General features: G+C 52.8%; 2 protein-coding genes across 6 annotated transcripts in view; both read right to left on the bottom strand.

Annotated features, from left to right (window-relative positions):
- Nucleotides 1–8540, bottom strand: part of ADGRG3 (adhesion G protein-coupled receptor G3) — a 23863-nt gene extending 15323 nt beyond the window's left edge. The window contains exon 1 of the mRNA XM_023514765.1: nt 8420–8540. Coding sequence (XP_023370533.1) covers nt 8420–8540 — 121 coding nt within the window. The remainder of the gene's footprint in view (nt 1–8419) is intronic.
- Nucleotides 8275–11452, bottom strand: part of ADGRG1 (adhesion G protein-coupled receptor G1) — a 14143-nt gene continuing 10965 nt past the window's right edge. For all 5 annotated transcript variants that reach the window (XM_023514776.1, XM_012806869.2, XM_003792578.3 and 2 more), the window contains one exon: nt 8275–9758. In XM_023514776.1, coding sequence (XP_023370544.1) covers nt 9628–9758 — 131 coding nt within the window. In that variant the 3' untranslated portion in view covers nt 8275–9627. The remainder of the gene's footprint in view (nt 9759–11452) is intronic.

Raw genomic sequence — 11452 nt, 5'->3', positions numbered from 1 at the left:
ATGGCATCACAGCTCACAGCAACCTCCAACTCCTGGGCTCAAGTGAGTCTCCTGCCTCTGCCTCCCAAGTAGCTGGGACTACAGGCACCTGCCACTTGTTTGGCGGGCCTGGGCTGGACTCAAACCCGCCACCTTAGGTGTATATGACTGGCGCCTTAGCCACTTGAGGCACAGGCGCTGAGCCTACCATAAGAACTCTTCAGGATGCATCTTTGTCAGCTTGTATTAAGAATTCATAGGAAGTCTGGGTGCAGTGGCTCAAGCTTGTAATCCTAAGGCTCTAGAAGGCTGAGGTCGGTGGATTGCTTGAGTTCAGGAGTTCAAAACCAGCCTGAGCAAGACTGAGACTCCGTCTCTAAATATAGCCAAGCATCGTGTTAGGCACCTGTAAGTCCCAGCTACTTGGGAGGCTGAGGCAAGAGGATTGCTTGAGCCTAAGAATTTAAGGACCCCATAACACTCTACAGAGGGTGAAAAAGTAAAACTTTGTCTCAAAAAAATAATACATAGGAAACATTTCTATCATAGGGATTTCTGGATCAAGATGTGTGTGCTTTCAAAAATTGCCATAGGCTAGGTATGGGGACTTACACCTGTAAGTGTCGGTGTCCCTTTATGTAAGCCCCTCCACTGCAGCCGTCTCCTGCTCAGACCCTAGTACTTTGGGAGGGGTCACAGGTGACCCCTGAGGCAAGAGGATCACTTGAGACCAGGAGTTTGAGACTAGTCTGGGCAACATAGCAAGACACTGTCTCTTTAAAAAAAAAAAAAAAAAACTTAAAAATTTGCCAGGTGTGGTGATACATTCCTGAAGTCCCAGCTACTTGAGGGCTGAGGCAGGAGGATCACTTGAGCCCAGGAGTTCAAGGCTGCTATGAGCTATATGATCAGTATAAGACTCTGTCTTTTAAAAAATAAAATTTTTTAAAAATGAAATTTCCCTCTTAAAAAGATGCATCTATTTATAATATCATCAAAAATGAGCAAGAGTGATTGATTACCCATGTGCTTAGAATCCTAGATTTTACCAAACTTTCACATTTTTGCTAATATGCAAGGTGAAATAGAATCTTATTTTAACTTAAGAAAAGTTTGAGTATCTGTGTATTTTCTGGCCACTGCTTCTCTGGGTGAAGTATCCTTTACCCATTACTTTCCATTTTTTATTTCCTTCTCTGGTGTTTGATCTTTTTTTTATGTAGAGACAAAGTCTCACTTTGTTACCCTCAGTAGAGTGCTGTGGCGTCACACAGCTCACAGCAACCTCCAACTCCTGGACTTAGGCGATTCTCTTGCCTCAGCCTCCCAAATAGCTGGAACTACAGGTGCCTGCCACAAAGTCTGGCTATTTTTTTATTGTTGTTGCAGTTCCACCGGGGTTGAGTTTAGAACCCGCCACCCTTGGTATATGGGGCTGGTGCCCTACTCACTGAGCTACAGGCGCCGCCCTGGTGTTTGATTTTTAAAAAATCATTCCCAGGGCCAGGTGTGGTGGCTCACGCCTGTAATCCTAGTACTCTGGGAGGCTGAGGCGGGTAGATTTGCCTGAGCTCACAGGTTCAAAACTAGCCTGAGCAAGAGTGAGACCCTGTTTCTAAAAATATCTGAGCACTGTGGCAGGTGCCTGTAGTCCCAGCTACTTGGGCGGCTGAGGCAAGAAAATCTCTTAAGCCCAAGAGTTTGAGGTTGCTGTGAGCTATGATGCCATAGCTCTCTACCGAGGGAGACAGAATAAGATTCTGTCTCAAAAAAAAAAAAAAAAAAGATTCCCAGTATTACTTTCACAATTTAAAAGAAACAATACACGGGGGTGGGAGGGACACCTGTGGCTCAGTGAGTAGGGCGCTAGCCCCATATACCAAGGGTGGTGGGTTCAAACTCAGTCCTGGCCAAACTGCAGTAAAAAAATAGCCGGGCGTTGTGGTGGGCACCTGTGGTCCCAGCTACTCAGGATCCTGAGGCAACAGAATCACCTAAGCCCAAGAGCTGGAGATTGCTGTGAGCTGTGACACTACAGCACTCTACTAAGTGTGACAAAGTGAAACTCTGTCTCAAAAGAAAAAGGAAAAAAGAAAGAAACAATACACGGTAAAAATAATGGCTGGACAAGAAGTAAATATAGGGTTAAAAAATAATATTTTAGAGTGGATTTTATAATAGTCAGTCGTATGTGACAATGTTGTTTCAGTGAGCTTGCCAAGGAACTTTACATTTCTGTTAGCTTGTAAAGATAATTGTGATATGTAGTTTAATGGGAAAAGTCAAATGATAGGTGAGCGTGTTACATGGGTCCAGTCTGCTTTTCAAACAAGGGGGAGAGGGGAAGAGGAGGAGATAACAGAGAAACAGAGAGAGAGAGAAGAGAGGAGAAGGGAGAGGAGGAGAGAAAAGGAGAGGAATGGGGAGAAAATAACTCAAAGGGAGGTGTCATTCTCTGTTCTCCTAGCCCTGCTGACTGCCCAGTGGATCACCAATGGGTATAGGTGCAGGGGGCATCATGGTGGGTGATGACAGAGCCTCTTGCCCGGCCTGCTGTGAATTTCAGTGTTCTTAGCAAGCACCCCGTGCAGAGAAGATTGCTAGATGTCTTTTCCATGATTATCCTTTGAAGGTATTGGAAGCACTTAGTCCAGACAAGAAGACCCTGAACTATATAGGCCTATATATGGGAGGGTGCCACCCTCCAGATGTCCTCTGCCCCAGAGCCTGGCCTCCATGGACCACCTGGCTGTGGGTTCAGCAGATGGGAAGTGGGCTTGGAGGTCAGAGGGTAGAGTGAGCATTTGCCGCACCCCCATGGCCCCGTCAGCCCCTCCCTGCCAGCTCGCCACCAGTGGACTGCTTTCCCTCCTGGGGCCACAGCCTGTTTCCATGAATCCTGGGGACTGACCCTCCTGTGCCCTTCAGGCCTGGGGTGCTGAGGGCTGCCCTCAGGTGCCAGCCTGCTGAGAACCCACCCACCTTGCTCCCCTTGCTCTGCAAGGGCCCATGTAATGTGTTCCTTTATGTAAGCCCCTCCACTGCGGCTGTCTCCTGCTCAGCCCTAACTGCCTGGTCCTACATGTGGGTCCCACTACACCCTATCACTCTGCTAGGCTGTGAGCCCCTTGGGAGCACAGAGCCTTGCACAGCTGGCCACCACCAATGCCACACAAATGAATGAAGGCATGGGCATACAGGTGAATCCTGACCAACCCCATAAACACCCACAAAGGAAAGGGTCTTACGTTGACTAGGCACAATGGCTCACACCTGACATCCTGGTACTCTAGGAGGCCAAGGTAGGTGGACTGCTTGAGCTCAGGAGTTCAAGACCAACCTGAGAAAAGTGAGACCCCCTGTCTCTACTAAAAATAGAAAAACTAGCCAGGCATTGTAGTGGGTGCCTATAGACCCAGATACTCAAGAGGCTGAGGCAAGAGGACCTCTTGAGCCCAAGAATTTGAGGTTGCTGTGAGCTATGATGCCATAGCACTCTACCCAGGCAACAGAGTGGGACTCTGTCTCAAAAAAAAAAAAAGTCTCATGTCTAGATATGAACCTCTCAAAGCACCTCGCTTATTCAAATAGCTGATGCTTTGCCCAAATCAGAGTTCCCACATCAACACAGGGGAACATAGTCACCTGGAGGGGCCTGAAGCCCCAGCAGTGACTGTAGCTTTTGTGAAGGGCCTGGTCCTACAATGCTGTGAGATCTGATGGTGGCCATGTCAGTTATTAAGTTAATTAATTCATCAAGTGCTGCTAGGCGGCCTGCTCCGTAGCAGGATCTGGCCAGGCTGCTAGGTGGACAACACTGCCATTTTTTACCCTTTTTTAGAAACAGAGACTGAGCTTTGCACTTTACTGATGGACCCAACATTGGAAGAAAAGGCTCTTTAAAGCCCACAGAGGTTGATCCAGATGGCCAAAGTCACACAACTACATTCTGGACAGACACATGGGGAGATAGACAAGCCACTCAGGCCACCCACGGAGTCCAGAGTGATACCGGAGGAACCTGCCAGGTCCTGAGATGGGGACACCAAGGAGGGGACCGCTACCTCTGCCCCAGGGGGTTGCTGAGCCACCACAAGGCCAGGAAGGGTAAATGGAGCCTGCCGGGGGGCCGGAGGCTGGGAGATGGCTTTCTGGGGAGAGAACAGCAAGGGCAAGGCCTGGGGTCCTTCAGCTGTCTCTGGTGAAGCCCTGCAAGTATGTGTAAGGCGGGAGGAGGAGTGTTGGCCTGGCTCTGTCACTCAGGACCTTGGGGCCATGGCTGAGATGAGGGGAGGGAGCAATGTGGGGTCTTTGTGAAGGTCCAGGGGGTTAGATGAAGGTGTGCAAGCCCTGCCTGGCTTCAGTCTCCAGAGGGTCCTGACTCCTGTCCCAAGAGCCTTCAGGCTGGCTGGAGAGAAGCCTGTTCAGGGCCCACTTCTGTCCCAGAGCCAGGCTTATCATGGAGCATGGGGTACTCTCGTCTTCTCCCCATTCCATGGTGCTGACTGGGTGGCCAAGACCCAGCTCTGCCCAAGGTTTGGCAAGACAACAGGACTGACCTAGAAGGAGATGCTGAGGGGTGAGGGGTTGTCCCAGAGGACACAGCCCAAACACCCCCCTCCTCACTCCCTCCCGTCTCTGACCCTGTCCCTGGAAGCCCCCAAGCCCCCGTCCCTGCCCCAACCCCTCCACAGAACAGGGTGTCCCAAGCTTGGTAGGAGAGGGTGAGAAGCCGGTTGCTCACCTGAGGACAGAAACAGCAGGAGCAGGGTCCCCAGGGCCCTGAGTGTCATCATCCTTGGGACCTTGTTAGTGCAGGCCTAGAGCCCTGTGGTTATGTGGCTGGCCTCTGGTCCCAGACTCTGCTGAGTTACCCCTCCCACCCCTGAGACTCTGGCTTCCTGTGTCCCCTTCCTGCTCAATGGCGCCATCGGCCAGGTTGCGAAAAATGAGTGGGGAACTGGGCAGTGCTCCCAGCCTCACCCCACTGTAGGCCCACCTGCAGAGGGAGCTGCTGCACCCAGAGCCCCACCCAGTGGGTCTGTGGAGCTGGGGTCCAGAGGCCTCAGAAGCCTCCACCCTGGAGCAGACCCCAGGGCTCTGGTGATAAGCACGGCCTTTGGAGACAGGCGCACCTACATGCACGCCTCCTCTTGCAAGCTAGAGGCCTCTCTGAGCCTCAGTTTCCTCTTCTGTAAAGCAGAGATCACAATGACGCTGCCTCCTAGGGTTGTGTCAGGATTTGATGAGACCTTTAATAAGTGGGGCGCAGAGCCTGGCACTGGGGTGAGGCCTAAGACATGGATGGTACCCTGGCCTGGGGGCTTAGGGGGAGAGTAGGAGCTGGCCAGAAGCCCCAAGCCGCCCCCACTAGCCAGGATGACAGGACAGGCTGAGAGGCAGAATGGCAGGAAGGTAGCAGCATGGTTCAGGGGCCTGGTCAGACCTGGGCTGACATCCGTCCTGGCCACTTCCTGGCTGGTTGACCTTGTCTGCCGCACCAAGCCTCTCACGGGATGCATGAAGAGTGTGTAGAATGACTCATATGCAGTTGCTTGGTCAGTAGGTGTGGCCATTGTTATCATTTTCTGGTCATCAGTACTGTGAGTTATTGTTCTCGGCCCCCAGCTTATCACTGCTGACCCAGTGGGAGACAGGGCAGCAGGGAAGGGGCTGGGCTGACCACTCAGGCTCCAACTCTGGTGGCCTCAATGCAGCCCTATGGATGAGACTGGGCCCCACTAGGTGATCAGGTGAAGGGTACCCCACCGAGAAGGTGTGTCATCAACAGCACCTCCTTCAGGCCCACAGGCTGGAACTAGTCCTCTTTGCCTTTGGGTCCACCTGGGGAGCCACCCCTGCTTCCCCTCTTTCCACATGGTGTCCATACAGGCTTCAGTCCCTGGCTGAGCCTTCTGGGCCTGGAGAGGGCTGAGGTGAGAATGTCAGTGGCGCTTGTGGGATGGGAATCTGATGTGGAGCAGCAGGTCAAAATCCAGGGCTTCCTGAGCCCCAGAAACTTCCTCTGCAGGGAAGGTCCGGAGGGAAGATGGGAATGGCTGGGCCTGCCCTGCCTCCTCTCCTAGAGGTAGTGAAGAGAGGTGAAAAGTGTACTTGGATAGCCTGCCACCAGACCCCCAGCCCTACAACTGGTGCCTGGGCCCCCAGAGGGCTCACAGGTGCCAGTTGGTCATGAAAGGCCCAGAGATCTGCAGACTAGGACACAGAGCATCACATCCACCTGGGTAGGCAGTATCAGCGCAGCTGGGAAGGCAGCAGGGTTGAGTCAGAAGGGCCAGAAAAAAGGCCCCTTCTCTGAAAGTCACTGCTCCGAGGACTGTCCTGGAGCCACTTACAGAGCCCAGAGTCCCAGTGATTCAAACAGCACTGTAGTGTCTCCTTCTGCCACCTCCTGTCCTCAGCTTGTCCTCTGGCCAGATCCCGTGGCCACACCAATCTAATACTTCCCACGCCAGAGGGTACATTTCCAGATGCAGACCTGGCCATGTCCTGGTGGGAAGGGCGATTCTGTTGTCTAAAGCCCCACAACCCAGTAGAAAGGCCATGATTAGAACCATCAAAGAAGCACCATGTAGGTGTCAGGTGCCTACTCCATGGCCTATCAGAGAAGGTGGGACCTGACCATGACCTCTTCCCCATTACCTGCACCAGCCTCGAAAGCAGAAATGAGATGCCTAAGAAGGAGGAGAATCTGTCCCAGGGAAGTGCTGTCACCTCTCCCCCCAAGCCTAACCCAGGGAAGGGGCTTAAGGAGACCCCTTCACAGAGATCCAGAGGCCTATACGGAGGGGAGCTGGCTGTGATCCCACTGGGCTGCATGATCAGGACAATGGGGACAGGGGCTAGGGAAGGTTTGGCTTCTGTCCTCTGGAGTTCCCTGCCTCAAGAAAGGTCAGGGAGAGGCCAGTGGAAGGAACTAGGGAGTGGGGGGGAGGTCAGGAAACAGCAAGGACAAAGGAGGTTCTCATGTACCAAGTTCTCTGCAGGTCTCCAGAAGGCACTGCCAGTCTAGTCCTGCCTGCCATTCAGGCCTCACACTCATCTTGCCCACCTGAGACCACCTGAGACCAAGGGAAGGCCTCTTCCCTTGCCTGGGCTCCAGCCAGGGGAGGAGGCAGGAGGCCGTGAAGGAGAAGAGAAAGCTCTGCTGAGGGCTGGGGCAGCAATGAGTTAGACTGCTCTAGAACTTTACACCGGCACAAGGCAGCAATGGCCCAATCTGGCTGCTCCAACGGGGGTGGGGAACAGACCCCTACTGGATCTGCCCCACCTACAGGATGGGGAGGAACAATTTGGTAGAACAAGGGTGAAGGCCCAGAGGAGAGATCCATTGGTTATATATAGCACTAGGTGGGGGCTGGATTCAGCCCTCAAATGTGACATTTTTGGCCAGAAAGTTTCTTTGATTGACCCAAATTTTAAAGTCAGGGGGTTTCACACCATAATCTGGATTTCTTATTTCTTATTTAAAAAAAAGAAATGGGCCCTCATCCTTGCAAAGCAGTGAGCAGCCGGAGCTGACGAGCAGCCACCACTCTGGATTCTCCAGTTCACCTCAGACCCCACCTCTCCCCACTGTCCTCCCAACTGAACAAGTTGCCTTTGAACCTCCATCTGTCCTGGTTGATAAGACTTCCAGAAGTTGATTTTTCCCCCCATAGGTAGCCCTCTTCTCTCATGTTTTCTGATTGGCCCGGAGCTGTTTGTATCCGGGACTCTTTTAACAGAAGTATGGGAAAGAGCTCAGAAGGAAATGCCCCAAAATGCCCACAGCTCTTGCCCCAGAGAGAGGGCCTCTCCTCCTCCAGGCTCTGACGCCCAAGCTCTGCTGCATGGGTTAGGTCAGAGGTTCTCAATCTGTGGGTCACGACCTGAGGGCTCTGCTCTGTATTAAAGGGCCAAAGCATCAGGAAGGTTGAGAACCACTGGGTTAGGTGATAACACAGCTGATTTTTATTTTTCTTCTGAATATCTTCTACAGTCTCCGAATTTTCTACAATGAATATGTACTTCTATTTAACATCAAAAGACAAATGAATTGGTATTTAAAAAGAACATCCTCAGTCAGGCGTGATGGCTCACACCTATATGAATGAATCCCAGCATTGTGGGAAGATCACTTGAGCTCAGGAGTTTGAGACCAGCCTGAGCAAGAGCAAGACCCCCATCTCTACTAAAAATAGAAAAATTAGCTAGGTGTTGTGGCATGCAACTATAGTCCCATAGTCCCAGCTACTTGGGAGGCTGAGGCAGGAGGATCACTTGAGCGTAGGAACTTGAGGCTGTAGTGAGCTATGATGATACCACTGCACTCTACCCAGGGCCACAGAGCAAGGCGTTAGCTACGAACAAAAAGAACATCCTCTACATCTTTAAGATGAGATCAAAATCAAATGGTACCTCCTACAGGAAGTCTTACTGGATTCCCAGCCAAGAATGACGGCTCTCTGATCCTGTGCCTGGAGCTCCAGGAGATCTGCCTCATGGATACCCATGCAGTAGACTGAAGGTTGGTAGTAGGAGTGACCAGTTCTGGCCATCGTGTGCCTATCACCTAGCACAGATTGGCGATTATCTATTACGTGCTTTTTGGACAGAATTGGACTTGCTAGGCAGCCATGTGTGTCTGTAGCCGTTCTCAAGGATTCGGAGAGGACCCTTAGGAGAGTGTTAGGCTCTAGGACAGTGTCACCAGAAGAGGTAGGTCTCAGACTGTGGAGTGCTGGGATAGAAACGACTGAGACCACCACAGTCCATAGTTCTTGCCACAAGACAGCTTTGGGAGAGGCTGACAGCCCCTCTGAGGTGTGTGCTTGGCTATGGTGAAGCAAGGGTGACGCAGCTCAGAGAGAGCCCAGATGGACAGGTGGACCCTGCCTAGCACATGCGTCTATACTAAGCCTGAGTCAGGGCAGGCCAAGGCCTGGGCAGTAGATGACAGTTTACAGCAGGCACCAGGAAGCTCTTGGGAACCACTACCCGAAATACAGCGTTGGTATTGAGGGTTGTAGGCTGGGGGTGAAGGATAGGGAAGGCCCCAGGAGAGGAGAGAGGTAGGGGGGGTGGCTGACTGATAGAGAGAGCCCTGGGCTCAGAGTCAACCCACAGCTCTTGCCCCAGGGAGAAGGCCTCTCCTCCAACAGGCTCTGACCTCCAAGCTCTGCTGCAAGCCCCTGTGCCTTAGGCACCTTCAGGTGAAAATGATAGGAACTGCAGTGTCTGCAGGGCCCGGCTATAGCCACATAGCCGTCCTGGGCAGGGGCTCAGGGCTAAAGGTGTGACAGACCTCCAAAACCTGAGGCCTGACCCCCAGCAATGAGGGCTGGGCCCAGGGTGGTGAGGAAAGACCCAGGTTAGGACAACTGTGGGACAGTCTCACAGCCAGCATGGTGGCACACTCCTGAGTCCCTTGGGAGCTGCACTTGAGAGCCGAGCAGCCTCCAAGGCCAATTCATAAGGCCCAGCCTGGGAGTCCAGCTGCCATCATGATAGCCCCAGTCCTGCAAGGTACTTGGGCTTTCTCGAGTCTCTGACTGACCGCCGAGGGCAGGGTCCAGCTGCGGGAAGCGCAGGCAGAGTGAGCTGAGGCCGTGTCTGCTTCCTCTCTCCGGGCAGGTGAGCTGGTGCCTAGATGCGGCTGGATGAGGTGCTGGTGGAGCTGATGGGAAGCCTGGCGCTGTCTGAGCTGTTCTTCAGAGGGGAGGGGCCACCCCGGGCCTGCAGCCGCATGAACCAGTACCAGAGGAAGATGAGGAAGCCTGTGGGCAGCGAGGGCGCGGGCTGAGTAGGCGGGGCAGCCCCTGCTTCCCCACCCCCTTGTCTCAGATCTGCCTGCCACCTCTGCCAGACACTCACATGACCGGGAGCCCTGCCCAGCGCCCTGCCCAGCACCGGGCACTATGCTGCAGCCTTGCCACCTCTACTCTCTCAGCATTCTCAGAGGCCAGTCCTATTTGTTACTATTCTGTCTTCCAAACAAGAAAACTGAGGCCCAGGTGTGGGGACTTGGCTGAGCCAGAGCGGCAAATGGAGGTGAACAGACTCCTTCCAGAGCCCACCCATTTAAGCACTGGGTGGTGGACTGTCCGCACAGGTCATACCACTATGACTTCTCAATAGCTCAGAGACTCCTTCATTTCACAGTTGAGAAAATGAAGAGTCGAAAGTGAAATAACTAGAATATAGTGACATTTACACACACACAGACCCCCACTTCTGTTCTACGATAGCCTGTGTGGGAGGCTGGCCTTTCAACCCCATGTGAGCCCCAGACCTGGCTATGCAACCTTCCTCCCCTCTCAGCACTGCCAAGGGGGGTGAGGGTGGGAGGGAGGGGAGCTACGTGTGCACCTGTGAGTGTATATACCTAGGTCTGTGTGCACCTGTGTGTGTGCACCTGTGTGTGTGTGTGCACCTATGTCTGTGTAGGACAAGATCTGTGTGCACCTGGGTCTATGTACATCTGTGCATATGTGCACCTATGTCTGTGTGCACCTATGTCTGTATTCACCTGTGTGTGCATCTGTGCACGTGTGCACCTGTGTCTGCCTGTGTCTGTGTGCACGTGTACATGTGCGTATGAATGTGCATGTGTATGTCTGAATGAGTGGAGGAGGCAGGGGTGCACAGCTGCAAGTAAAACAGGAAGGGACCCCCATGGCATCAAGCCAGGCCCCGTGCTCCTGCCCTCTGCCTCTCATTCATTACCCTTTGGCCACAGTCCTCACTGTTCTTCTGACACATGACCTTCATGACCTTGTACTGACCTTAGGACCACTGGTCTTGCTTTTCCCTCTGCCTGGAGCTCCCTTCCCCTAGACCAGGGCTCCTCCACCTATAATGCGCACATCAGTCCCTTGGGCATTTGTGAAAATGCAGATTCTGATTTAGCAAGTTTGGTGTGAGCCAGATGCAGTATTTCTTTTTTTTTTTCCTTTCTTTCTTTTTCTTTTCTTTCTTTCTTTTTTTTTTTTGAGACAGAGCCTCAAGCCGTCACCCTGGGTAGAGTGCTGTGGCATCACAGCTCACAGCAACCTCCAACTCTTGGGCTTAAGCAATTCTCTTGCCTCAGCCTCCCCAGTAGCTGGGACTACAGGCATCTGCCATAAAGCCTGGCCATTTTTTGGTTGTAGTTGTCATTGCTGCTTGGCCGGCCCGGGCTGGATTCTGCTATATGTGGTTGGCGCCTTAGCCGCTTGAGACGCTCAGCACCTTAGGTGCTGAGCCAGATGCAGTGTTTCTAACAATCTCCCAATGCTGCTGCTGCTGCTCCATGGACCACCACTGGAGTAATGAGACCCCCCTAGAGCTCTCCATGGCTGGGACTTCTTATTGTCCTCACATGTCTACTATACAGGAGGCCTCCCTTGTCGGCCGTCCTAGAGTGTCCCCAGCTCAGCCCAGGACCTAGCATCACACTGCCTACTTCACTTCCCTGCTCTTTGAGGTACCT

Source organism: Otolemur garnettii, unplaced genomic scaffold (assembly GCF_000181295.1).
Source record: "Otolemur garnettii isolate 467f Iridium unplaced genomic scaffold, OtoGar3 scaffold00058, whole genome shotgun sequence".
In the NCBI taxonomy this organism is placed as follows: domain Eukaryota; kingdom Metazoa; phylum Chordata; class Mammalia; order Primates; family Galagidae; genus Otolemur; species Otolemur garnettii.
Note: the sequence above shows the minus strand (reverse complement) of the source record. Positions and strands in the feature narration are given on the sequence as shown.